At 63.0% G+C, this 27,653-nt stretch overlaps 1 protein-coding gene across 2 annotated transcripts in view; it reads left to right on the top strand.

The window, feature by feature from the left end:
- Positions 1–27,653, top strand: part of RASGRF1 (Ras protein specific guanine nucleotide releasing factor 1) — a 101,698-nt gene that overhangs the window by 59,836 nt on the left and 14,209 nt on the right. Inside the window, exons 11-23 of one of the 2 annotated variants that reach the window (XM_036068685.2) lie at positions 2,243–2,306; positions 3,968–4,104; positions 6,097–6,179; positions 12,532–12,780; positions 13,480–13,536; positions 15,479–15,852; positions 18,298–18,423; positions 19,713–19,883; positions 20,138–20,244; positions 20,666–20,778; positions 21,499–21,559; positions 24,491–24,594; positions 25,864–25,948. In XM_036068685.2, coding sequence (XP_035924578.1) covers positions 2,243–2,306; positions 3,968–4,104; positions 6,097–6,179; positions 12,532–12,780; positions 13,480–13,536; positions 15,479–15,852; positions 18,298–18,423; positions 19,713–19,883; positions 20,138–20,244; positions 20,666–20,778; positions 21,499–21,559; positions 24,491–24,594; positions 25,864–25,948 — 1,731 coding nt within the window. The remainder of the gene's footprint in view (positions 1–2,242; positions 2,307–3,967; positions 4,105–6,096; positions 6,180–12,531; positions 12,781–13,479; positions 13,537–15,478; positions 15,853–18,297; positions 18,424–19,712; positions 19,884–20,137; positions 20,245–20,665; positions 20,779–21,498; positions 21,560–24,490; positions 24,595–25,863; positions 25,949–27,653) is intronic. The other variant, XM_036068686.2, reaches the window with a different exon arrangement.

Raw genomic sequence — 27,653 nt, 5'->3', positions numbered from 1 at the left:
GCCCCTCCTGCTCCTTCCCAGACCGCAGGGCCTTGGCTCCTGCCGTCAGCTTCTTTCTCCCCTGGGGCACCGCCTTCCTGTCCTCATGGCTGCTCAAACGGCACGGGGAAAGGTGCACCGTGGGCAGGATCTCCTACTCCCCAGCTTGCGTATCTCGCGGCTTTGAGTTCAGGCTCTGGCCCCCGTCTCTGCCTCCGTTCCTCGTCTGCAGACTAGGGGTAACATTCCCCAGCAGGGGCTCTGCGGGGGCGCAGGTGGCGGGCGGCTGGTGCCCGGTTGAGGCGAAGCACGTGGGCCTCTGAGCAGGGCTCCCCTGGAAGCTTGCTTCGGCGGACCTGGCGTCTGAACACGCCGCAGCCGAGAAAGGGCCGGAAGGTGCCGGAGCATCAGGCAAACCGTCCTTCCAGACCCTGGATGCCTGGCCCGTAAGCTCCCGTGAGCTGCTACGAGAGCAGGGAGCGCTTTCCTTGTTTATTAGCTCCGGGGTTTCTGCCGCGAGGCTCTGCACCGGCGGGAGGATGTCCCCCAGGAGGCGGCAGCCAGCGGGGCAGGTCGCGCGGAGACCGAGTCTGAAAACGTGTGTTTTTCTGTTTGTGAGTTTTCTCTTGTTTCGGCTGGGGCAGGGGTGTTTGAGCTTCTAAAGCCCCTCAGCATAAAGAACAGGGGAGTGCTGTTCCAACGCCCGCAGGGCCCCCAACTAGAGGGTGCCCGCCAAGCCTCGGTTTACCCATCTGCACATGGGAGTGAAGACACCGCTTCAGGGGGTGCTGTGAGGATTAAGGGAGCGGGTGCAAAGCGCATGTCCAGCGCCTGGGACGCGGTGTGAGCTCGGCGGGTGCAGATCGTCGTCACTCTTGCTGCCGCAATGAACTACAACGATCGTGGCCGCGAGCGCGCGCGTGATCACCGTGGGCCGGGCACTACCCGCCCACCTCACGTGCATGCGCCTCCGAGACAACCCGCTGAAGCAGATGCTGTTCCTTCCCCGTCTGTAAGAGGCGTCTAGAAGCCCGCCCGTGGCAGAGCGGGGCTTTGAACCCAGGCCGGCCGTCTGGCTCCGGGGCCTGTGCTCCGAAACCACAGGCTGAAGTCAGGCCGCTTCCCGACGCCCTGAGACCCGTCCCAAGATCTAAAACTTTGGCAGGATCTTCGGGAGAAAGAGGCCGTCAGAGCAACGTGGGGCTTTGCAGACGGTCAAGCCTGGGGGCTCGCCGAGGCCGCCGAAGAGCAAAGCGAGAACCCAAGATTTGGGGCCGCCTCTGCGTCCCAGGGGCAGCCTGCCCTGCAAACGCCATGGCCGGGTCTCTGTTGCCATCAGTTCTCACGTTACGTGTCCGCGCCGGGTGACAAGTTACCCCCAGACGGAGTGGCTCACGGCAGTCATGGTCTCTCAGATGCCGAGCCGGGCGGCCTGGAGCCCCTCGGCTGGGTGGCAGGGGGTGAGGGTCTCACGGGGTTGCATCCAGGCCCAGGGGCTGCATCAGCCTTCCCGGGGTGGCCTCCCCACGTGGCAGTCGGCTGAACACGTGGTCCGAGGGACACCCAGAGAGCAAGCAGGAGGTGCACGCCATCCGAGAAGCAGGCCACCAGCCCAGCCCGCACTCGAGGGGGAGGAAAGCCGACCTCACCTTTTGAGGGGGTGGGGCATCGACATCTTCCACCCCCACAGTCGTGGCCCCTGTTCCTCACGGAATCGGGCTGTCTCACACCCGGGAGAGGCTCCCACACTCGAGGATGGGAGGCGCTTTCCCAGGTGTCCCTCAGAACAGGCAGCCAGCAAGTGACCTGGGCGAGGTCAGGCCTCGAGGCTCTCCCCGACCCCAGCGCTAGCGGCCAGGTGACCTCGGGCCAGACCCCTCCCCTGGATCTCCTCTCCTTACCTGTAAAATCAGAATGGGACCTGTGACGCATCCGGTCAACTGCCGTGTGTCCCAACTGGTAACGTGAAGGTGCGGCCCAGGCTCGGGGGGTCCAGCCTGCGCAGAATGCAGCCCTGCTGTAGGTGTCCCTGGACCCTCATTCGGGGGAGCCCATGTGAGACGGTCCCACCTCATCCACCTCGTGGGGTTTCTTACGTGAGGATAATGTCCTTCAACACGAAAACCACAAAGCCCACGGGGAACACGACACGCACACGTGTGCGTATGTGCGTGCACAGCTGTAGGGCCGTGTCCCGCCCCGATATGCGGGGCTCTGCCCTGCGTGTCCCCGCTGACTGGAGGTGGTCCCTGCTGTCTTTCAGAATGGGGTCATCTCCCTCATCGACTGCACCCTGCTGGAGGACCCAGAGAGCACGGAGGAAGACGGTAGGTGTGCGAGCCGCTCATGAGCCTGTGTGCGCCCAGCAGACACCCGCTCGCCCCGGCCCAGTCTTGCTGGGGGGAGGGAGGGCGCTGAGGTGTGGCGGTCCCGGTCCTGGACCCAGTGAGGCCGGCCAGCAGGTGGGAGCCCCCGTCCACTGTCCCGTTTCCCTCCACGCTCCTCGGGCCCGTTCTGTTTGGGGTCCCAGCACCCCCGTGAGCGCCCGTCATTCACGTGTCCGTGGGTCCCACGCACAGTGGCTCCCCTGGGTCATGCAGAAGGGGCCGGGGAGGTACGGCTCTGTCCTCCAGTGGGAGGAGTGGGGACACATGGGGTGGCAGCCCCAGCAGGGAGGGGGACTCGGTGGGGAGGTGGGGGGCGGGCGAGCTGGTGTGGAGGGGTTCTGTGGGATTTTCTTCCCCGGGCGTCACTGGGGGATGGGGTCACTACTATCTCTTGATTGGGCTGACGTTGGTCCTCGCGTCCCTTCTGCTCTGTCCCCCCCGCCCTCGCCTTGGGGGGACCCCAACAGGACTCTGCATCTTTGCCCTTCCCCAGACTGGGGTGCCTCAGGGCGGGGCTGTGTCTGAACCACCTCAGATTGGGGGGTCTGCAGGGGGTCCGGGGCCCCGTCCACACTCACGCACACGTCCCGGTCAGCCTTTGCTGCCCCTGCCCTGGGAGCCGAGCCACGCTGCCCCCAAGGGCAGGACAAACGTGTAACGCGGTCCACCCGGAGCGCCTGACCTGCTCTAATCTTGGCCGCAGCTGGGCCACGGGAAAGCCCAGACTCAAGCAGAAGGGTCATGTTCCCCACTCGGCGCGCTCGCTCACAGCACCCCGCTTCCCAGAGCAACCAGCACCGTCCCAACCCTGAGCCGCCCCCGGAACAGGGGCTCCCGTGCCCAGCACAGAACCCGAAAACTCTGAGTGTCAGAACTGGAAGGGTGGGGCCCCAGACACGTCACGTCCACTCTGTACGGGACATGGTCTGCAGCCTGGGGGGGGCAGGGCCCCCCAGGGTCACATAGCCAGCGACGGCAGAACGGGGCCCCACACCATCCCACCCCACTCGCTGTACCCCCAGTTAATGCGGGCACCCTGGAAGGCACCCATAAACTGTGCTCTTAGTCTCCCGAGAGTGCAAGGAAGTTCTCAGGTTAGGAATAGTAACAAAAATACCTAGAATGTACTTTGGCTTTGGGAGGCTCGGCACTGAGCTGAATGTCCAGTCCGGCCCATAAACAGTGACGATCTGAAGTTCCCCTTCTGGCTCCGTTTCACCTGGGGGTAGCGGGCGCGTCTGGCGGTGAGGCCGGTTCTAGTCCTGGCTTCGCGGCGGCTGCCATGTCTCTGGGATGTCCTCACTCTGGACCTCAGCTGCCTGTTGGCGAAATGAGGGCAGAGGCCGACCCCCCAGCCCGGGCTCCCCGGCTTTGCCGCTGGGACGGCCCCGCGTGCTCGTGAACGACTCCTCAGCCCACGCCTTGGCTCATCTCTGGAGTGGGGGTTCCTCACCGACGGGGGGAGGAGATGTTCTGCAGGGAGCGAGGGGCCGCTGCGGGGCCTTCGCCCGCGGGTTACACAGGGAGGGCATCGTTACGGTGTTTCCCAGCTCACAAAGGGCCCCGCTCATTCTGCTAACTCCATGTTTTGCAACTGGAAGCCAAAGGATCCAACCAAGACATAGACCACTTGGATTTTAAGATCGGGGTGGAGCCCAAGGATTCCCCGCCTTTCACGGTCATCCTCGTGGCCTCGTCCAGACAGGAGAAGGCGGCGTGGACCAGTGACATCAGCCAGGTGAGCAGGATCACCTGTTCCTGGAAGCACGCAGTCCCGTCATGCCTGAGCTCTTGGGGCCCTGGGGGCAGGGTTCTGATGGAAAAGACGCAAGTGTCCTCCGGGTCCAGCCCCGGCCAAGGCTGAGGCCGGCCGTCCCCTCCCTTTGGCAGAGTCTGGGCGGGGAACCCCTTGCACCTGGATCATGCCCTACAGTGATTTTTAAAACTCCAGATTCTTGAGCTCCCCTGGGGTTCCCTACAGACTTCCTAGATGCAAATTTCGGGCACGAGCCTGGGAATCTGCCATTTAGCACATACGCCCCAGGCCGTTGGCACGCACAGAAAAGTCTGAGCACCACCTCCCTAGGATGCTGGGCATCACAGAGTTTGGAGAGACAGGAAGGGCCCTGCAAGGCCTAGCGTCAGCTATGCAGAGAGAAGGCTTGGCCTCTGCCTTTGCACACGTGTTAGGGCGGCGCACCCCACTGGGAGCAGCACGCACGGGAAGCAGAGACTTCCCAGGGACCGGTGAGCAGACCCAGGGGGCTGTGGGCTCCCGCGGGACCAGGGCAGAGGCTGAGTCTGGAAGAGGCTGTCAGTGGCCCCGGGCTGCGGGACAGGCCTCTCCCGGGGTTAGCGCAGGCCTGTCCCCGAAGCGGGGAGCTCGTCCAGGCCATGTCTGTGGGCTGCCCTCTGCAGACTGGGCGAGCATGCTGGGGAGCAGCGGACGGTGGGAGCAAGGGGACAGCAAAGCTGGGATGCCCCCTGTTGGGGGCGGGAGGCCTGGGGCAGAGGCTCCGCTCTATCTAATGGTGGGCCCCCCAGCCCTGGTTTTTATGCCCCACTTCTGGGCTGCCCAGACTGCCCGCTCCCCCGGCCCTCTGGCCTGCCTGCCCATCTGGAAATGCCAGAAGGGCGACACAGGTCAGGGGGGCGCGTAGCGAGTATCCGCTCTTCCTGCATGCTAGCACCTGTTCTCAAAGCTCCCAGCACACCCCAGAGAAAACCGGAAACTAGGAAACCGTGCCGATGGCGGTGGGGGTCCCCAGCCCTCCCCTGGGATCCCGATGCCTCCGGGGAGCCCTGTCCTCGACCAGGCACCCGGCTTTCCACTGCTGCGGATAGAACCAGAGCTGAAGGGAGCCTCAGAGCCGCGGGTTGGAGACGCTGGGCTGGGAAGTGCAAGGAACAGGAACCGCCCTCTGACTGACCCCGTCCCAAAGAACGGGGGGAGGGGGGTCCAGCCTTGACGGGACGCTGGTCCCCAGCAGACCGGGTGGGCCGCCCCCGCTGGGCTGGCCCCTCTGCCAGCGCCCCCAGAAACACGCGCCCTCGAAACCAGGACATTGTGAGATGTGCCCGCGGCTAGGAGGGGAAGGCTGGGGGGCAGGGGCGAGGAGAGGGGAAAGGACCCCCCAGAGATGTACTCTTCGTTTGGGGGCAGTTCTTATTCGAAGCAGAATGTGGATTTGAGTTTTTCCGGGGCTGAGGGAAACGTGGGCCTCTGTGCCCCTAGTCCCAGCAGCCTGGCCTCTCCCAGACGGGGTTTCGAACGTGGAAACCGTCTGCGGCCCCAGAGCGTGGCCGTGGCTGAGAGAGGACCAGGGTGCAGGACGGCGTGCACGTGTGCGCAGGGCCGTGGAGGCTGGTGCCGGCCACGGTGGACCTGACCTGGCCCTTCCCGCCAGGCCCCAGAGGTCAGCGACAGAGCGGCCGGGTCGGGTGCCCCCGTTTGCCGACAACCCAGCTAGGTAGGCGTCATCCGCGCTTCGAAGTTAGGGACAGGAAGGCCCCGGGAGGTCAGGCGAGTCCCCGAAAGGTCGCTGGAGTCGGAGGTGGCCGCCGGTGGGAGTGAAGGGAGGCTGCAGCCGACCTGCCCTTGCCAGGACGACGCTCCAGCGTGAGGACCCCGCGTCAGGCTGGGCCCGCGAGCTGCTCCCTGGGCACAGCTGTTGTGGGGCCCGGGTGGTGGCCGTGGCTCTGACCCTGGGGCCCCCCCCTCTGCTTCCAGTGTGTGGATAACATCCGGTGCAACGGGCTGATGATGAACGCATTCGAGGAGAACTCCAAGGTCACCGTGCCGCAGATGATCAAGTAAGTAGTGTCCTGCAGCCCGGCGGGCTCGCGACCCGGGGACGGCCACGGCCGCAGCCACAGTGGGGCATTGGATCGCCGGCTGCGGGTCTCCCGGACATGCCGGGCTCCATCTTCGGGGCTTGCGGGGCATCTGTGTGCTTGTTTGTTTTAAGTTAACATGTATTCGAATGGGGGCTCCGGCTTCATTTTTGTTGTGTTTAAAACGTGGATTTTTGTGGTCGGCTGTTTAAATGGTAACAGGAGTGAAGCTTGATGCATTTATTTTAATAACTATTTTTTTTTCCTAATTACAAGATGAGAACATTTCGGAAACACAGGCTCCAGGGCCACGGCGTTTGAGCGATCACGGGGGCAGAACGGGGGGGCATCCACTGAGCACGCGGTCGGAGCTCCCAGGTTGCACCAGGCCTGCTGCCCTCCCCCCCAGCGATGCGCTGTCCTGCCCCTTGCCTCGCCCTCCTTCCTGCCCCGTCCGGGCGGCCCGTGGGTCTCTGTCCAAACCTCTGATCTCGGAGCCTGCTGATGCCGGGACCCAAATCTCACCCGGGCCGTGCAGCCGCGGACATCTGGGTGCCCCACTGTCTCTGAGGCTCAAGGGTGCGCTCAGGGCAGCGGCGGGTGCGTTCTTCAGCCCGGTGCGTGAAGGCGCTGCACCCGGAGCCTTGGTGAGGACAGGGCTGGTGAAGCCGAGGCAGGGTCGTGCACACCAGCGGGGTATGGTTCTGCTCCGTGAGCGCACCGTTTAGGGCCGGGGCTGGCGGGATCGGAAGGAAGGCCGGAACGTGCAGGTCCCCGGCTCCTGCTCTGTGTGATGGCGAACAAGTCACTTGGTGCTTCTGAGCTCGGGCTTCTCACGGGTAGGTGGGAGGGGATGACACCTCCCTACCAACCTCCTGCCTGTGTGTTCTTGTTTGGGGGCAGGAGGAGCTTGCGTCTGTGTTTTTGGTTTCACGTACAAAGAGCTAGTGTCGTTTCTGCGGTTAGGGGCGATGCCTACACGACCCACGGGGAAGCTCGCTGAGCGGAGTCCAGCCTGCCGAGGCGCATCCTTGCGCTCCGAGGTGCATCCTGAGGCCCTGTTCCCGAGCAGACCGTGCTGGCCTGAGCCCGGGCGGCGGGAGCGCGAACCTGGCTGAATTCTCTCGGCGGCCCGGGCGCGGCTGCGGGCGCCCCGTCTGTCTTGGATGCGGCGAGGCACAGGGCGGATTTGCTTTAACGAGAAAATTACAGTCACACGTGGAATTAAACGTGTGGCAGGCGCGTGCTTGTTTTCTGCCGAGGATGCATCATCCAGGCGGCAAAAGTGAGCCAGGCGTCACCTGTGAAGGAAAAATAGCAAGTTTTAAGCTATGACGGTGACAGAGAGGAGGGAGCGTCCAAGCCAGAGTGACCGCGCCGAGGACGCTCGCCCCCCGGCTCGGGCAGGCATGGCCATGTGCGGCGTCCTCGGTCTGTGAGAGCCGTGGGGCGGCGGCCCCTGGCACGCTGGGGAGGACGCCCCCCAGAGGGGACACCAGAGCCGGCCGTGAAGATGATGGAGGGGAAGGGCGCTCTGGGAGGAGGGAACAGCGTGAACGAAGGTGCAGAGGCAGGATAGCACGTGTGCGTTGGGGATGATGATTAGCCCCGTAGGGCGGCAGGACCGGCAGAGCGGAGTGTCGTGGGGGAGGCGACCGGCCTCCGTGTTCACTGCCAGGCGAAGGTCCTGGGACAGGAAGGAGCCTGTCCAAGTCCAGTGCGTCGGTGCTGAACGCGCATGAGCAGCCGGGGCCGGGCTGGAGTGGGTGTCACACTGGGTCCCACGGCGTCTCTGGCCCCAGCAGCTTCCCCGCCCGGCGCGCAGGCCCGACCGGCTGGTCCACCCGCGGAGACCCCTGGCCGGCCGCATACCTGTCTGCGCTGAGCTGTCCCCGCGGGTGTGCCCGGCCCGGGGCGAGGGTGAAGGGCCAGACGGGGTGTCACCGGGCATGAGCACTGAGCGTCCCCGTGCCTGGAGCACATCGTGTCCTGAATACTTGGTGCCCACTGGGTCCTCCCCTCCGTGCACGTTCAGCACTCGAACCCACAGGGTTCCCGTGTGTCTGCGTGTCCCACACACAGCTGCCTCCCTCGTCCGTCCCACTTGCAGCTCTCTCTCGTTTTTCACTGCGCTGTTGGGATTTCTTACACGATCTGCCTCGTGAACGACGGGGCGGAGGGAGGGCAGGGCTCAGAGAAAGGTAACGTGACGGGCGAAGAGTCGGGGTCTCCACCGGGTGGCGACAGGCGCCCCCAGCTGCCACTCCGACGGGGAGCGCGTGGGCCCCGAGGGCCTGGCTGGACGGCCAGTGGGCAGGGGACACTCCCTGTGTCTCTGAGCTCCCGGCACAGCCCCCACATCAGACGGACTCAGGAGTGGTCTGATCCAGGGTTTGCGGCATGAAGAGGCATGACGTCCCCTGCTGCCTCCTGACGCGTGTCCGGGAGCTCTGGAGCGTGGGCGCGGGTGGACACCGGCGAGAGGAGGATCCACAGCCACACAGAGAGCTGAGGACCCTCACCGCTCCTGCCCCAGGCTCCGGGGCGCCATGGCGGTCCCCGCATGTGGCCTCAGGGACGGGGGCTTCGAGGTGGAGCGCCCTCCCGGAAGCCCAGCTGCTTGGCGGCGCCCGGAGGCGGGACGCGCTTGGAGCTTCCGTCCCGAAGCGTGGACGAGAGTGAAGAGAGAAGCCGGGCTGAGCCCACAGTCGGGAAGGCTGGCGTCGTTCCCGCGGGGCCGCCGCAGGTGCCGCTAATGGACCACGGCGATATTTCAGGCCGGCCCGCGAGGGAGTCATCGGAACGGGGGCCCCTGCAGCGCACTCTCCCGTTTTACTGACGGAGGCTGGAGTCCAGGCTGGGTTTGCACAGTGGACAGAGGCCCTGTGACCGACAGGGGCGGCCAGTTCAGAACAGAGGAGAAGGGGGACGGGCGGTGTGTCCAGCCTTCTCTACCCATCCAGACGCAGGAGCCCAAAGAGAAGGTGCTGGAAGCAAATGGCTGCAGAGGGGCCAGCAGTCCCCATGAGGATGGCGGGCCCGGGCCGGACACACTGGGGCCCGGGCGCGGGAGGTGTCCACGCTCCTGGGACGGACCGCCGTGCGGGAGCCCCTCAGCCGCGGGCCCGGTGCCACCAACCGGGAGCGCTCCCGCCTGCAGACGCGTCTTCTGTCTCGTTCTTGTGTCCATCTCCCCTTCCTCGGAGCCTCCCGGCGCCGGTCCCTCTCTGCATCCCCGTGGGGCTTACGTTTTCCCTCGCTGGCTTAGCCCCTTTGCTGCTGCCGGAGCTGGGACACTTTCTCGGGCGCACTCGGGGCGTCCCTCCGCTGGCTTCCGAGCGCCCCGGCCGCTGGTTCCACAACCTCATTTTCAACTTCCAGGAAATCTTTGTGATCTCAGGTGATCGTGTTTTCCTGAGTCACGGTGGACCCACGAAGCCGAGGTTTCGTGAAGCGTCTGCGTCTTGCAGCGGAGTTTCCCTGGAAGGCGTCATTCCATCTGTTTCTCCGGGAAGGTCCTTCCAAACTGTGGTGTCTTCACGAGCTCTGTGGCTCTTTCCTCATCCTGGAAGGAATCCCCGCTGCCCTGCCCGTTGGAGGCACTCGGTAAAAGTGGTCTCTTTTCCCGGGAACATTTTGAACCCCAGGGACATGTCCGGAGAAGGCCTTGAAAGGGCAGTATCTGTGCTGCTGGACGGGAGACCCCCAGGAGAACCCGTGACCCCATTTACGACCCGAACGAACAGAGCGCTGCACCGCACACCACCCTGGGTCCCTTTATTAAATGTTTGCAAAAGCCTTGTGAGGTAGACCTTACTCTTTACAAGTTACAGATCAGGAAAGGGAGGGGAAGTGCCATGTCTAATGACATAGGGGACTCGGGGTGACAGGTGTCCTTCAGAACTGTGTATTCCAACCCCCAGCCTCGCGTCCTTCACCAGACCCCGGATGCAACACCTGCTCTTGCCGACGACCTGTATGAGCTGAATTCCTAAGTCTTTAGATCCCCTACCCCCGGAAGCTCATTTTGATAAGATTTCCAGGCTTATCTTTTATTTGTTCTGTATCCTTCGAATCGTGTCCCACCAGGACACGCGAGAGATTTCAGGCAGCTACTCCATGCGTAGGAAGGTACGGCTGCCCATGAGTGAGGATGAAGGGCAAACGCGGCACAAGGAAGGAGACCTAAAACGAGGCTCCGGGGGGGTTACGTGCACTTGCCGTGGACCCGCTGGGAGCGGGCACTGTGTTTGACCCCAGGCTGCTCAGGGGCCACGCCCACTCGGAAACCATGACTCAGACACTCACGACGTCCAGATTTGAGAGACCACAGCTGCACAAGACAGGACGGAACGCCCCTCCCGTGGTCTCACCGCCCGGAGGCGCTGCATGGCGGGACAGCGGTCGGGGCTTCCAGCTCCCGCCACACCGGGAGAGGTCCCTGACCTCAAGCTCCCAGCTGAGAGGGTGCAGCCGTGCGGGCCTGGCCGTCAGGTGACCGGGTCGGCTGCACCTGACACCTGTCGAGAGGACGGAGACGTCCCGCCACCAGATCCAATGCGAAGGTCCCAGAAGAGCTGGTTGCTCCTGCTGGGATCCCACGCCATGCGGAAATCACTCTGGCCAGGGATGCCGGACTCCGGAAAGTCCAGGACACCTGCCCAACCTTGGAAGTCTTACTTTTAGTCAAATACCTGAGGTCCAGTGATCTGCTGCTGGCTGAAGACCTACCCTCGTACTTTAATAGGCAGCCAAGGGGGAGCTAAAGGGGGGCATGGCCTCCCTTGTGGAGGCCGGCAAGGTGAAGGGACAGCGCTGCTAGGGAGCCCCCTCCTGCCCCCGCCCAGCCTGGAGGTTCCTCACCAACGGCCGTGGCAAGCTGGCTTCATCCTGAGCTGAAGGATGGACAGCTGTGGGTGGGTTGCTAGTGGGAGAAATCACAGGTAAGAAGAGAAGGTAGTAGGATTGTCAGAAAGCATTAGACTCCTGGGGCCGTAACTCAGTGATGCGTTCCATCTGCTGACTGTCGCTCATGGGGGCTTGATTCCTCGCATGGCTCATAATTTTGATTTGTGAGCTCATTTTCTGGAAGGATTTATCTATGAAGATCTTGCAGAGCCTGGCGGTGCAGTGCCCTGGGGGGCCCACAGCCTGGAACTACTCTTCACACCGTCTGGGGCTCCCAGACCACAGTGGTACCTGTCTACTGCAAAGCCCCGGAGAGAGCAAATAGTCTCAGGAGCCTCCGTGCCCCGTCCTCCCTTCCCCCGGAGTCTGGGCTAAACCAGGACACTCGCATCTCCCCCGCAGTGGGTAGATTTTTCGAGGCCACTGCCCACGTCCTCAGCCCTCTGTGGGGGTCTCACTCCAACACCCTTCCCGCCACGGAACCCGGGCCTTGCCTTTCCTCATGGAAACCTGAGGCGCTCTGTATCCATGAGCAGCCGATGCCCCAAAGACACATAAAGCATCGGATGGTTTCCAAATTCCTTTTCATTTTTGGCCCCTAGGAATTTCCCTTATAGCTTTTTTGTTCCTGCTTAGTTTTTCCTGAGATGGAATTCGTGTAACATAAAACTCAGCATTTTAAAGTGTGCGGTTCAGTGGATTTTAGCACATCAGTATGTTGGGCAAACATCACCACTGCCTGATTGCAGAATGTTTCCATCATCCCCCAAGAGCCCCCAGAAATGCATGTTAGCAGTCAGTCCCTCACCCCCTGGGGGCCAGCCCTTCTCTGTGTGGCTGGACTTGGCTGTTCGGGAGGTTTCACATAAACAAAGTCGAACGACGTGCGGACTTTGCTCCTGGATTCCCTCACTTGGCGTGTCCTCGAGACCCGCGGCCCTGGGGCCCTTCCCCGCACGTGGTGCCCTCTCCCAGCCGAGCGAGCCTCCCCGCGTGGACACAGCCCGCCGGGCTGTTCTCTCAGCAGCGGGCGGACCCCAGGGTCGCCTCCACTTTGGGGCGGTTTTGAATAGCGGTGCCGTGAGCGTGTGCGGGCAGATCCTCTTACCTTGTGATCTCAGGAACACATTATTCCTAAGTTTGTTACGTTTTGTCCAGAGTTTTGAGGCGTTTTACGCCGGATACGTGGGCGGTTGCCGGGAGGTAGAACCGGCGTCCCGGTGTCCCCTTCTTGCTCAGTGTCGCCCTCCCACGCTCTCCTTGTCCCCAGAGTAGTCCAGCCAGTCTTTCGGCAGCCGCCCGCCCGTCCATCTGTCCGTCCACCCATCCGCGGCACGTTGGGGAGACTGCGACGGCTGGGGAGATGGCCGCGGGCTCATCGGTGCAGACCCCTGTCTCCCCGCGGCCCTCCCTCCCTCCGCAGGTCCGACGCCTCCTTGTACTGCGATGACGTGGACATTCGCTTCAGCAAGACCATGAACTCCTGCAAAGTGCTGCAGATCCGCTACGCCAGCGTGGGACGGCTGCTCGAGAGGCTGACGGACCTGCGCTTCCTGAGCATCGACTTCCTCAACACGTTTCTGCACTCCTACCGCGTCTTCACCACCGCCGTCGTGGTCCTGGACAAGCTCATCACCATCTACAGGAAGCCCATCAGCGCCATCCCCGCCAGGTGGGCAGGCACCTCCTCTTCCCGACGGGCCCCCGGGGCCTTCCAGGCTGGGAGGGAAGCCGGGCTCGGGGTCCAGGCGGTTGCCGAGGCTGCGACCGGAGTCGGGGGCAGGGGGGATGCGGGCGCCCCAGGAACCAGCCAGCCCTCTGCACAGGGGCGAGGAGGGCTGAGCGGCCCCGGCCCCGCTGTCTGCCCTTCTGCCCGTGGGCTCTTGGGGTGGGGTGGCGTCTCGGGGGTGCACGCGGCTCTAAGCCCAAGCACAGGGCTTCCCCGCCTTCCCATCTCAGAAAGAAGGGGAGGGGGTGGGCGGGAGGACACAGAGAGAGGCCGAGACCTCAGCCCTTCCCTGCCGGGACCCCACCCTGCTGTGGAGAGAGGGGGCGCCCCATCGGGCACACGCGGGCTGGCATGGGGAAGGCAGGCCACCTGGCCTTAGGTCAAGGCCACCCTTCCACCCCCAGTGCCAGAGCGCAACCCCGCCGTCAGGCCAGCCGGGGCCCGGAGAGGCCAGGAGACGGCCCCGGGCCCCCAGTGTCCGCGGCTGATGGGGGCCCGAGTCAGGGCCCTGGGCTGGCCGCGTGCCCTCGAGGCACGTCTGTGAGTCGGTGCAGCGGGCAGGGTGGCGGCGACCCTCACTCTCCTTTTCCTCCTGTCCTCTTGCTGTCCTGCTCCAACCGCTGTTCACCTGCCCACCCCCAGCTCTGGCCAAGCCTCGAGGGCCCCGGTGGGTCACCGCGAGCCCTGGGTCCCTGCCAGGTGAGAACTCGAAGGGCAGGCACGGCCCGCGTCGCAGGCTCGGGGCTGGCCCAGAGAGCCGGCCTCAGGACCTCAGCGTCAGTGCACCAGCTGGGCACCCAACAGCAGCCTTTACCCCGTCTCCCCGAGGACTTACCCGGGCGAGCGCCGAACAGAGCGAGGCCGGGCGGGGAGTGACCCCACGTGGGCCTGCAGCCCTGCGGAGATGCACGGAAAGGCAGTTAGCAATCCCCATTCGGCACGGGGACAGCGAGGCCGAGTCATGAGGGCTGCCCTGTGGTCGGCCAAGTTCAGGGGCCGCATCCAAGCCCCCGAGGGACCTCACTGCTCCGGGGGGACTCTTCAGGAAGTGGGAGGGGCCAGCAGGTGACTTCCTTTTCTGCCCAGACCCCAGCAGTGGAAAGGCCAGCCCATCCCGAGCCTCAGAGCCCCGCTGAATGTCCCCCACCCCCTGGGCGAGACTTGGGCCCAGAGCCTCAGTTCTAGGGCTACCTCGAAAAGAGCTGCTGTGTCCCACCAGCTCCCCAGGGCCGCTGGGAGGCCACGCTGGTCCCAAATGAGAGCCCAGGATGTGACTGCCCCCGTACCCCAGTCCCTCGGCCTGCCCACAGCAGCACTCACAGTCCACCTGCTCTGGCATCATCGGGGCAGGGCAGGTCTTGTCTCTGCTCTGAACTTCTGGAACCTCCCCAACCTGAGAAAGCTGGACAAGCCACCCCCATCCAGGCTGGGCTCCCACGTGCAAACGAAGGGGACCATTCCTGGGGGCCCAGAGGTCTGTCCCGTACAGAACACAGAGCAGACACATTTCACACTTGTGAGCGATTTTATGTATTGTTACATACATGTCACCCGCTTCCAGCCTGGCCCTGAGCGGTGGACCCTGGCGTGTGGAGGCAGGGGCCTGACCGGGATTGCTGGGAGACCCCACGTCCCGCTCCCTGCCCCAGGCTTGCCCCCACTCCTGTCTCTGAGCCTCGGCCTCCCCATCCGTAAGCACCCTCAGGACCTGTGTGAGGGCGAGGTCAGAGCGTGTGGGGGACATCAGGCCCTTGTGGACAGAGAGCTGCTGCTGACGTGGAAGCCTGAGTCCCGGCCCAGACCCCAGGATGGGACACTTGCACGAGCAGACCTCCGGCCACGGGCCATGTCATCACACCGCCCCCTGGCCCTGTGTCCCCTCAGATGCACCTGCTCAGAGGCCCAGCCCAGGCGCCAGTGTCCTGAGGCGTCACTTAACTGGCTTTGCTTCTTGGGGCATCGAGCCAAAGGACACCACCAGCCAGAGTGGGAAAAGGAAGGGTTTTCCTTGCAACAAGTAGCAAAAACACCAGGGATGTTTCCCAAAGCTGCGTCCCTCCAAGAACAATCTTGGGAAGTTTTAGGCTAAGGGCAGATGCATGTTGATGGAGGGGCTCGCGCGACGCAGAATTCACGGAAATTGGGGCAAAGCTGTCCTGAGCTGGCAGAGCCCAGGTCCGAGCTGAGTGAGGTCACGAGGCCGACGAGGGCTGGCGTCCTCAAGGCCCCTGCTTGCGTTGATCCTGGGTGTGGGTGCTCAGAGGGGTTTAAGTCCTGTAAACACAACTCAAGAATGTGTGTCGGGTCGGTCTGGACTTCTGAACCGGTGCTGGGAGTTGAACCACTGGTTTATTGCCCCTGATATGAGGAGGCTGTCCCCCACCTGGAAGTGCGTGTCTGTCCGCACCTTCGGTTCCCTCTAGATCACTACAGCCTGGGGTCTGTTCTGCAATTTCAGCATCTCCCAGACAGCTCTGCAGGGAGTGTGCTCAGGCGAGCGGTGCCGGGTGGGTGTAGATCCCAAGGTGGCCCGGGCCCCCTGTGTCCTGTTGCCCCCCCCCGGAGACAGGGGGACCCCAGGCCTGGGAAGGCAGCCAGGCCCACGCTGACCCTTGGTCGCCATCTGCCGTCCACCCCACAGGTCGCTGGAGCTCTTGTTTGCCAGTGGTCAGAACAACAAGCTTCTATACGGTGACCCTCCCAAGTCCCCGCGCGCCACGCGCAAGTTCTCCTCGCCGCCGCCCCTGTCCATCACCAAGACGTCGTCCCCCAGCCGCCGGCGGAAGCTGTCCCTGAACATCCCCATCATCACGGGCGGCAAGGCCCTGGACCTGGCCGCCCTCAGCTGCAGTTCCAATGGCTACACCAGCCTGTGCTCGGCCGTGTCGCCCTTCAGCAAGGCCACGCTGGACACCAGCAAGCTCTACGTGTCCAGCAGCTTCGCCAACAAGATCCCGGACGAGGACGACACGGCCACTGAGAAGCCCGAAGAGCCCGTGGCTCTCAGCAAGCAGAGTGAGTGGACGCACGGGCCGAGCCACCCCTTCGGCCCCCGGCCCCACCAGGCTCCCCGAGGGCAACAGGGGCTTGGGGATCCTGGACAGAGGGTGGTGGCCACACGCGTGCGAGCTCCGCCTGCAGGGAGGCAGGCAGAGACCCCCAGGGCATCCGATGAGCGGTTCCGTGGTCAGGCTGCCTGACGGTGCGGTTTGTCCTGCGTCCCTGGTCCGTCCGTCCGTCTGCGGGGTGGGTCCTGGACCCGGGAGAGGAGAGGTCAGCAGACCTAGGTCCCGCACCCCGGGCTTCACGGTGCAGACGAGGAACAGGACCACACACGCACGTGGGGACATCTGGTATGCTGTGTTCGAGGGATATTCGAGGGGCCCCGGGGGTGGGCAGAGACGGGGTCTGCAGAGTCAGAGGCTTTCTGGAGGGCCCAGGTTTTCACCAGAAGGAAGGGAGCATGATGGGGCAGGCAAGACCGAAGCAAGGAAGGGCGTGTGTGTTCAGGAACAGCCTGCGGCTCGGTACGGCTGAAACAGTGGGGGTGGGGGCAACACGGAGACCAGGAGGGACAGGCCGCCAACTCCCTACGCTCAGAGCCCTCCTGACCGTTCTGGAAGGGCATCTCCTTGGATGTTCGGGCTGGTTCTTTGTCTTAGTTCAGCTCAGGACACGTCCTGGGTGTCCAGGGCGCACTCTCGGTTAGCACGCGTGTGCATGCAGATGCACAAATGTGCACACGCACACACACACATGCACACACACACCTGGGCTGGTTGGAACCCCAGACCTTGAGGAAGAGGCCTTGGAGAAAGACGTTGAAGATAGGCTGTCTCCTCTGTGCGTCAAGGGGAGGGGAGGGAAGCCCAGTGACTGAGAGTCTGTAACCAAGGGAACAGCCTACCAGGGAGCCCCAAATGCCAGCCGACAGGGGCAAAGGACAGGGAGAATCATCTGCCCTAAACCCACAGCGAATCCAGGCCTGTCACATTCCGAAATTCAACATGACTCAGTCCTGAAAAGTGATCTCCTAACGGGCTTCTTGACCAGTGATCGAGGGGCCCCTGAGCCCGTCTGATTGTGCACCAAATCGGGTGTGTGCGTGTGTGTGCAGATGTTCGTTCCTAAACAGAAGGACTGTCTCGGTCTCAAAACAGTCACATGTAATTTTACTCTCTTTCCAGTTGGGGAAACTGAGGACCAGATAGGTTAAGAGCTTTTGACCAAGATCTCACTTTTAAGACAATTCATCACTTTTCTCCGAAGTGTGTAAACCATGAGTCTCCCAAGGTTAGGGAGACTGTAAGTTACTGCCAAAACGAGGACACTTTTGATAGTGACCAGAAGTGTGGGACCACAGGCACAGAGCAGGACTTTCCAGGCAACGTGGCACAGATGGTCACCCTAACTAAGATGCTTCACGCACACGCACACGCTCACGGGTGCACACACAGGCACGCGCAAACATGCATGCACAACGTTCATGCACACGCGTGCCCACAGACGTGCACACATGCATGCGCACACTCAGACATGAGCACACATCAACACACACTCAGGTGCACACAGGCACCCATGCACACACGTGCACACACGTGCACACTCAGACACGCACACAGAAGCACGTGTGCACACATGCTCATGCGCATACACATGCACACAGGTGCGCACACGTGCACATGCATGCGCTCACATTTACACGCACACTCAGTGCGCACATGCATGCACACAGGTGCACACACGTGCACATGCATGCGCTCACATTTACACGCACACTCAGTGCGCACATGCATGCACACAGGTGCGCACACGTGCACATGCATGCGCTCACATTTACACGCACACTCAGTGCGCACATGCATGCACACAGGTGCGCACACGTGCACATGCATGCGCTCACATTTACATGCACACTCAGTGCGCACATACATGCACACAGGTGCGCACACGTACACATGCACTCACATTTACACGCACACTCAATGCGCACATGCATGCACATGGTGCACACACAGATGCATGCAGACACATGCACTCACATTCACACACACACACACGCATGCACACAGAGACATACACACGCGAGGGGTCACAGGGTACGGCACCTTGCCACTCAGAGTGTGGTCTGTGACCAACCACACAGGCATCCCCTGGGGACGCATTAGCGATGTGCAGCCCCGCTCCAGACCCCCCGAGTCAGCACCCGCATCCTAACGAGTTCCCCAGCGGTGCCCGTGAGGGTCTGAGAAGCCCGGGCAGAAAAGAGCCATCGTGGAGACTCACGACCCCCGTTGGCGCGGGAAAGGCTCTGACCACTCCCACGGCAAATAAAGCTGTCACGCTTCCTTCAGCCGGCAAATCCCAAACCCACTTTGTTCTGCTTCGGTCGCTTATGGGCCTGAATTTCTAAAGGAGTGACTACTGAAGACACATGACGTTATTTCTTCTCTGCCCCAGGCTCAGAAATCTCCGTGAGGGAAGAGTCCGACAACGACCAAAACCAGAGTGACGACGGGGACACCGAGGCCTCACCGACCAAATCGCCAACGACGCCGAAGTCAGTCAAAAGCAAAAATTCCTCAGGTACAGTTCAGCACTTGGACGTTACAGATGCCAGGAGGACACGGGAGGCCCCAGCCAGGAGCCGGTGCGGGGGGGGGTCTCGCTGAGTGCAGGCCAGGGACCAGGGCCCCGTGTGCAGGGCCGCCGCCGTGCGTCACAGCCGGCAGGGCGATGGCAGGGCGATGGCCGGGCTCGGGCCACTCCTGCCCAGCACAGTCACCCCGGCTCATTACCACACGGTGCAGCAGACGCAGGAGGGACCAGCAGGGGTGGGGGGCGGCTCGTTCACAGGGACCCAGGTCCTTTCACCGTCGGGCGGCCTTGTGGAGCGGCCAGGTGGGTCCCAGTTACGGACCGAGGGAGGAGACCCTGACGGGGTGACAGCCCCCGCCCACGCCTAATTCCTGACCCCAAAGGGTCTCGGGTCCCCACTCGGTGCTCCCCGCCCGAGCCCTCGCTCCGCCTCACCTCCTGGGGCGGCCCCTCCTGCCTCCAGCCCATAGCTCCCCCGCCATGCCGGCCTCCCAGGGAGACCCCGTGAGTCCCAGGGCCGCCCAGCCGTGCACCCACGGCCACGGCTTCTCAGAGCCACCACCGCGCAAGCATCAGAACTGAGCTCCCTACGGCATAAGTGCTGTGCCTTCGTCCTGAGCGAGGATTGCTCTCCAGAGACTTAAAGGTGGCATGACAGGCTTCCAGAGTCAGGGTCTGTGACCGCTACCGCTAAAAGTTAAGCATTATTCGGCACTGATGCTCCACGGTGCGCGACGCCGCGTACTTGGGGCCATGCCCTCTCCTCTAACCGTGACATCCACTGCTTGGAGCAGGTATTGATGTCCCGATTGCGCAGAGACGCGGCCACACGGCGAGCCAGGCCTCGCTCCCCCACCGCGCCCGCGAGCCCATCAGGATGAATTCCTGGTGTCAGGCAGTGGACGGGCTACGTGCTCGTCCCAAATAAGCTGAGAGCGTGAGGAGGCTCATGACTCTGTCCCCAAGCAGCCCGGGCCCAGCTGAGCCCTGGGGATAAAGGAACAGCAGGGGTGGACGGGGCGCTGGCTGGGGACTTCTGCAGACCAGAGAAGGCGGAGGGAGGCGGGGGCTTTCCCTACCCTGAGACCGCCCTGGGGGTGGCACGCCCCTCTGGGGACCTGAGCAGGGGAACAGCCCCCATCTCTGCCTGCTAAGCCCCGGGACGCAGTGAAGACAGGCTGCCCGTCTTGAGGCTGCTGCAGCGTGGGGACCCCCGGTTTCCCGACAGTGAGGGCTGCACCAGGGAAGGCTGAGGGTCGGTTTTGCCCCCTCCACAGAGTTCCCCCTCTTTTCCTACAACAACGGGGTCGTCATGACCTCGTGTCGGGAACTGGACAACACGCGCAGTGCCCTGTCGGCGGCCTCTGCCTTTGCCATAGCCACGGCGGGAGCCAACGAGGGCACCCCGAACAAGGAGAAGTACCGGAGGATGTCCCTGGCCAGCGCAGGTATGCGGGAGGGGGTCCCCTCCGTCCGCGGGCTCAGCCCAGCTGCAGGCAGCCACCCCTGCCCCGGGAACTGTCCCCCTCCCGGTGTTCAGGGCTTGCTGCTCCGGGCCTTGGCCAGCACCGAGCCCCGGCCGGAAGCCGCCCACCCGCCAACCACGGCAGCGGCCGGCTTCCCCAGGCCTGGGCTTTACATCCAGACGAGCCCTGAGCCCCATTTCTAGTCCTCCTGTACCCTCTCTCCCCTGTGCCACCAGGGTTTCCCCCCGACCAGAGGAACGGGGACAAGGAGTTCGTGATCCGCCGAGCGGCCACCAACCGCGTCCTGAACGTGCTCCGCCACTGGGTATCCAAACACTCTCAGGTGGGTGGGAGGCCCCCGGCACTGGCCCCCAGGAGCCGCTGCCCTCTGAGACCGCGGGCAGGACCGCGGGCAGGACGGCCTCGGGGCAGTGGGAGGGAGGGAGCCCAGGTGAGCCGTCCAGCACCCTCAGAAGGGGCTGCTCCGGTGTCTGGCCTGGGAGGGCACCAAGGACATTCCCGGGCCCCGGGGCTGGGTCCCTCCACCTCTGTCTGCAGCAGGGGGCCAAGGAGGTCCGCACCCCCAGAGTCCTGGCCTTGGGGTGCAGCTGGCCAGGGTGTGACCCTTGGTCTTGACCAGAGTTTTATACCTAAGGGCCTCTAGGCTCCCCCAGTGGCCTGCACGGCCAGGGCAAACGAAGATGAGGCAGGCAGCCCTCCGCGTGTGGCTGGACAGGGCAGCGCCAGCGTGTCTCCCCCCACAGGACTTTGAGACCAACGACGAGCTCAGATACAAGGTGATCAGCTTCCTGGAGGAGGTCATGCACGACCCCGAGCTGCTGACCCAGGAGAGAAAGGCTGCGGCCAACATCATCAGGTATGGGCGGCCCCAGCCCCGCTGAGCTCGGCCCGCTGCCCGGGGCCCAGGCTCTGCCCCACACAGCCGGCCACGGGCAGGGAGCCGGGGAGGCCCTTCCAGGCAGGCTGGCCTCAGGCAGGGGTGTGGGGGCAGGAGCCCTGAGCTGCCGGGGGGCCGTGCGCCCCGCTTCTGCAGACGGGCCCCTGAGCAGGCGGCCCGTGTGTCCTTCCTCCCCTCAGACCTTGGCCTCTAGAGGCAGGAACCACGTTCTCCCTGCACAGCCCCCAACTCCTGCCTGGTCCGTGGCGCCCGTCGTGGCCGCCGTTCCCGCCCAGGGCTGTTAAATCTTCATGGATTGAGGGTTCAGCTCCGCGGTCACACGAGCCACGTGGCCGCACACGACGCCCCCAGGAAGAGCATTCGCACGGCCGCCCAGAGCTGTGCGGACGGGGCAGGCTCGCTCCTGTCTGCAGGCGCTCGGGGCGTCTGCGGGACAGAAACGGGTTACGTTGTTCATCCCCGAACTCGTCCGTCTTCCTCCCGTGCAGACGGTGAGGCCAGGGGTCAGGGAGCTGAGTCCTGACGGTCAGGCCATCAGGGAGACATCCCTGACAAACGGGCAGTGGGCTCGGGCTCGGGAAGCACAGAGCAGAGACGAGGCAGCCGTGGGGACCTGCATGGGGAAGCAAGGCGGGGGTGCGGGCTGCACGGGGCCCATCGCGCCGTCTCGTCCCCTAGGACTCTGACCCAGGAGGACCCGGGCGACAACCAGATCACGCTGGAGGAGATCACACAGATGGTGAGCCGGGCTGCCGCTCACCGGGCCGTCCCCTCCAGCACGCGTCCCCCCGGGGCGGCCGGAGCCAAGCGCTGCAGAATGACTCACAGCCGCAGAAGTGCGTCCCGTCCCGGTCCTGGAGGCCAGGGGTTGGAAGTCAGGTGTTGCTGGAGGGCGCTCCGGGGAGGGGCCTTCCTGCCTCTTCCAGCTTCCCGGAGCCCCAGGCGGCCCTTGGCGTGTGGCCCTGGACCTCTGATGTCCTCCTCCTTGTTCCAAGCGGTCCTCATTCCTGCGCATTCTGAATCACCTTCCCTGAGCATGTCTCTCCCTGTGTCTAAGCCCCCCTCTCGTAAAGACTCCAGTCCTGTGGGATTGGGACCCACCCCAATGACCTCCTCTTAACCCGGGCACATCTGCAAAGACCCTATTTCCAAATCAGGTGACGTTCCCAGATACCAGGGAGTGGGACTTCAGCGCCACATTTTGGAGGGAGGAAATTCAACCCGTGACACCTCTGCCCCTCTTCTCCTCATCCTCTGCTCACCAGCCCCGCCCCGGCCCCCGCTGCGTGTTCTCTGCTCCGCGGTCCCCGGAGGAGGGGGGCCGGGGCCCCGGCTGGGGGTGGTGGGTTGCTCCTCTGTGCTGAGCCGTGCCAGGCTTTCATCAACAGCGGCAAGTCTACACCATCACCCCCCCGTTCAAGATGAAGCAGCGGGGGTCTGGGGAGGTGAGGCGCCCTACCCAGGGTCGTGGCGTCAGAGCTGGTGTTGGCACTCAGCTCAGTTCCGACTCCAGAGCAGGAGATCACCCCACACCCCACGCTGCCTCATCCCAAGGAGTCGGGGTGCCACTGGCCACCTGCCCAGAAACGTGGGCGCCCTGGGGAGCACTGTGCTTGCCACGAGGAATGTGAGCTAATGGTGCGGTTCACGCGGTGAAGGGAGTGGTGTGTGTCCGGGGGCCCGGCCCGGCCCACTTCCTCCTCCAGGTCAGGGATGTGCCCCCGCATGCCACCGCAAGCCGCCCCAGAGCCTGGGCCCCCGCCACCATGGCGGCCAGAGAAGCTCAAGGCCGACTGGTTCTGACCCCCCCCCCCCCCGCAGCCCCACCCTGGCTCACTTCCCAAACTGGTGGCTTGAGCTCCGGTCCTTGCCGTACTCGGTGCTCACACTGAGGACTCCAGGGCCTGGGGCCTGGGCATGGGCGAGGCCACCCACGGGGAGCACCTGGGGAACACCTCCCTGCAGCGGCCCGCATCCTGCCCCCTGGGCGCAGCACTCAGCCGGGGGCCCCCAGGGCAGGAAAGGTGTTCCTGCATGCAGACACCACGCTGACCCTCAGGGCAGGACGCCGGCTGCGCCCTGGGAGACGGGGCTGCTTCCTGGTGCCTGCCCACAGGAGAGCAGTTTCCCAGCAGGGGCCAGCTGGAATGTTTAGCCCTCGAGAACACGAGAGCCCCTTGCTCCCTGGCAAACATCCTGAGCTCTTGCAGAACAAAGCACCGCTGAGCTGCCCCCCGGCCCTGGCTTGTTCCCAGAGCCCAGAGAGCCCGTGGGGGCACTTCCGATGTGGAGGAGGCTCCAGCGGCCTCACCAGAGAGCCTAAGGGCTGCTTGCAGGGAGACTTTGCCCGGCCCCATGGCAGGTGGGGAAGCTGTGCTTCTGGCCTCCCCTCCAGGGTCACCTTGTTTCCTGGGTGACCAAGCGGGAGCAGGGTGAGCAGCCTGCCTGTCCTTGCCCGGCCCCCACGGGCCTCTCCCCGGCCTAGGCCAGCCACAGGCCCTCAGGCTTGACAGTTCAGCCATCCTGGGCCCCCAGGAGGGTCCCTACCCCAAAACCTGCTCCTGTCCCCGTGTCCCCACTTGTCATTCCGATGGCTTCGTGTCCCCATGTGGCTGCATCCAGGCTTCTGGCCCGTGGCCGACTGCGTGGATACCCTTCATCTGCTTTCCTGCATTCCGTCCCTGCCCCGTGCTGCGGCTGGAGCTCCCTGAAGCCCAGGACAGTGATTTCCGGTCCTTCTGTGTCCGGTGTCTAGCAAGGACCCTCAGTGACTGTTTGCCGAGGGAGTGGGGGAGGGAGGGAGGCAAACAGTTAGGGTGAGGGCTTGCCCCCTTGCTATGGCGTGGACCCCATTCCCTTGTGAGCAGTGCAGCTTTGGGGGGCTCAGCCCAGCCCCTGGGGCCTCGGGGCAGGGTAGCTGGCCTTTCTGGCCCATGTGGCCTAGTTGGAGGTCGGGGTGGTTCTCGTTCCTGACCCCTCTCTCATGGACACTGGCCCCTCCCATGGCCGGCCCTGGTGCTCCTTCCGCTCTCTTCTCCAGCTCCCTCCATCCCCCCCCGGATCCAACAAACCTTCCACAGGACCTCTGTGGCAAGGACGCCGGCCTCTCCATGTCCACCTTTGATCAAACCCCTGCCACTGGGATCTTGGTCCCCTGACAAGTGTTTCCCAAGGACTTCCCGCGGCTGGGGGGGGGGGGTGCGGGGGAGGGAAGGGCAGGTGGCTGTAAAGGTGGTGCCCACGGTGGCCCTGAGGGCCAGAAACATGGGAACCCCAAGACGAAGGCCAGGCAGCCGTCTTCTGGGCGCCCCGGAGGTCATCACACCTGTGAGTGCACATCTAACGAGTCTTCAGAGGAGACGCTGTGGAGCTGGCTGCGTGTCCAGACAGAACCTGAGGGGAGGGACGGGTCACTGGGAGTCACAGCCGGGGCTCCAGGCCCAGTCGGCCCATTTCCTGCCGAGGGACGTGGGCCACTCGCGGTCCTCTGGACGCCTCTGTGGTCTCGGTCACGGCTGGGACAAGGCTGCCTCGTTGCTGCGTGAGTGCTGACTCACGGAGCGCAGGCTCCCGCCGCCCCCCTCCCCCACTACCAGAACCTCGGCCGAGATCACATCTGAGAAGCGGCCGGAAATCCAGGAGGGCCTAACTCCGGACTTGCTCCCCTCAGGCCGAAGGCGTGAAGGCAGAGCCCTTTGAAAACCACTCGGCCCTGGAGATCGCGGAGCAGCTGACCCTGCTGGACCACCTCGTCTTCAAGAAGATCCCTTATGAGTGAGTGGGTGCGGGTGCTGGGCCCTCCCGGTCCTCCTCCCCGGCAGCCGGGCCGCACTGCATCCCTGGGACCTGCGCACTAGACTTCCCGAGCCACGTGCACTCTCCGCAGGGGGGCAGAAACATGGGTGTCCGCAGGGGTGCGGGAGGATCCTCTTCCCTGGCCCCGGGTTCTGCACGCAGCGTGTGAGTGTGCATGCGTGTGCATGAGTGTGTGAGTGTGCACTTGCGTGCGCCCCAGGGTTGGGGGGGGCAGCTCTGGATCTTGAAGAAGCCCCGAGGCCTGGCATCACCCGCTCCGGGCTGCAGTCAGTCTCCCCCGGGTGCTCCTGGTGATTACACTGTTTAAATGAATTCACGCCACCTTCCTGGAGCTCACAGCATACCACCAGCATCCATTAACAGCCTCTCTAACATGTGCACGGTATTCCCCGACAGTGCTCGGACCCATGGGGCGCTTTGCAGTTTTCACGTTTGTATCTAAAGCTGAGGTCAACCTCCTCATTACCAAGTGTTTCTGAGTTTCTGACAACTGTCCGGGAATAGTTTCCCAAAATTAGGATCTTCGGTTCTGAGCTCTGAACCGCTGTAGGGCCTTTGGTCTCTGCTTTCCAGAAACTCCCACCGGCCGTCACCGGGTGGAGGGTGGCCGCATCTCGACACCTACCGCGTCTCCTGGTGAAGCCCGGGTGCTCTGGGAGGAGAAGCAGAGAATCTTTTCAAACCCAGTTCACTCCCCTCCGGCCCACAGCACGCGGCCGGGGTCCCTCACCGTCCCTGCCAAACGCAGAGCTTCCCCTGGGAGGCTCGGGCCGTCTGTGGCCTTCTCACATGGTCCTCCTCACCAGAACACTCGACCGGGTTGGCTTGTGGGCTCCTTCCCCTTCCGTCCCCAGACTGCAGACCTTCCTCTCTGCACACGAACCTGAGATGTGAGTTCTCCCCGTCAGGCCCGAGCTCCAGGACAGGACCAGCCGGCACTCTGCACTCCACAGTAGATGATGTGCCTCCCACAGAGTCTCTCGTCTTCTTGGCCTGGCAGCAGCCCCGTGGGGAAAGTGTGTTCATGTTCCCATTTCACAGATGAGGCCACTGAGGCCCTGAGCCGGGCCAGGCAGAGCTAGACGCCAGCCCAGGGTCCCTTCCTCTCTGGAGCTCTGCAGGAAGTTCCTCCCCGAGAAGTAAAAGCCTTTCAAAGAGCAGAGAAATCACAGCAAAGAACAGAGCAAGGCAGAGCTCATTGGCCCTGGGCTTCCTTACTTCCCACAGGGAGTTCTTTGGACAAGGCTGGATGAAACTGGAGAAGAACGAAAGGACCCCTTACATCATGAAGACCACTAAGCATTTCAATGACGTGAGTACGGGGGCCCGGGGTCGGGGGGCAGTGCCTTTCTCTCCCGGGTTTTTCTTCGGCAGGACCCTTGAGGTCCTGGGTGACCAAAGGTGCAAGAGCAGGCTCCACACGAGGCCCCGGACTCCTGTGATTTATAGGCGTCATAATCTCACACCGACCCTTAGCCCACGTTGTAGACACAAGGAGACCAAGGCTCCCAGGGCGGATGCCTGGGGTCTCCTGACGAGTGTCTGGAAGAAGACGTGTCCCGGTGACATCCCCAGGACCGCCCCGGCTCCAGCCCCGGCCAGCACAGGGCGCCGGCGGCTCCCACCCCCTACGAGCCCCGAGGGCACTCTGAGCCGAGTCATGGCCCGAGTGAGGGTGCTTTATAGGATAATCAATGCTGGAGCACAGGATGCTGGAGCACAGGACTCTGCTTGTCCTGACGGCCTGTCCGGGCTGCCCGGCCAACGCCCCGCGCCGGGGAGGCTCCCTGGCCGTCGGGAGGAAAGGCAGGAGAACCCCCTACTGCAGCTCGGGGCGGAGCCCTGTAGGGAACCCAGCAGCAGAACAGGGGGCCCCTGTCGGAGCTGGAGAGAGTAAGTGGAGGAGGTGGGTGGGTCCCGGAAACACCCCACCCCAGGGTGTGCCCGGGACCCAGGCGAGCAGAGGGCCAGGACACGACGTAAGCATCAGTGGCCTGTTTGCCTCATGCCGGCCGCTGCGCCACGGGCTTCGTCATCACCGTCTCATTTAACCCCATCTCTCTCACTTTATGATTGGGTAAACTGAGGCCCAAGGGGGTTAAATTCCATCCCCAACATTACACAGCAGGACAGCCTGCTTTGAACCCACGCAGTCCACCTCCGAGGGCTGTCCTCATCACCACCTGGCATCTGGCCATCTCTCTTAAAATCCGGCATTTCCACCAGACACAGAATATGTGCCTCCATGACGGAGACCGTCACAGCCCGCCACTGTTTCTAGACCTTTCTCTGACTCTTTGCCTCATTGAGTGGTACCGACTGGGCTCTCCAACATCAGGGCTAGAATGAGGGCAGGGGACCAAGGTGCCCGGAGTGCACCCGCCCTCGTGCCCACGTGCACCCTTGAAGCCTGCAGCCCTTAGGACGGAGTTGAGTGCAAATGTTGATAATGAATCTCAGTGGTGGTTCCAGAGTACTTCCCCTATTGCCCCGTTTGGGATAATGCTTGTTTATGAGGTTAAAGAAATTCTTTTCCTTGTTTGCTAATGGTATTTACCACAGATAAATGATGAATTTTATCAACACTTCTTTTCACATCTATTGAGAAGGGCCTACGGTTTACCCCCTTTAGTCTGTTAATGTGGAATCACTTTGTCAGGTTCTCAGGAAAGTTCCCATTGCATGTTTGTTGGATTGCATTAAAGTCACATCTCAGTTTTGAAAAATGGTGTATTTATATTCCCATTTGGGAATTTGATCTTTTTCTTCATAATTCAAACCTTTAAAACTTTTTTTTTCATGTAGGTAAATTTTTTTCACGTAAGATCTTCCAAAGTTCGCATCACTCTAGGTTCCTGGGTAATTTACACATTTCCATTGGGATTGTGAAGATCTTTTTCATGGTGTCTTCTAGTTGGTATGGCCAATACATAGGAAAACTTCTCATTTTTGTATGTTGAGTCTTTAACCAGCCACCCTAATGAGCTCTGTTAGTTGTTCTGGTAATGTTCCAGAGC

The sequence above is a fragment of the Halichoerus grypus genome, chromosome 8, assembly GCF_964656455.1.
Source record: "Halichoerus grypus chromosome 8, mHalGry1.hap1.1, whole genome shotgun sequence".
NCBI lineage: Eukaryota > Metazoa > Chordata > Mammalia > Carnivora > Phocidae > Halichoerus > Halichoerus grypus.
Note: the sequence above shows the minus strand (reverse complement) of the source record. Positions and strands in the feature narration are given on the sequence as shown.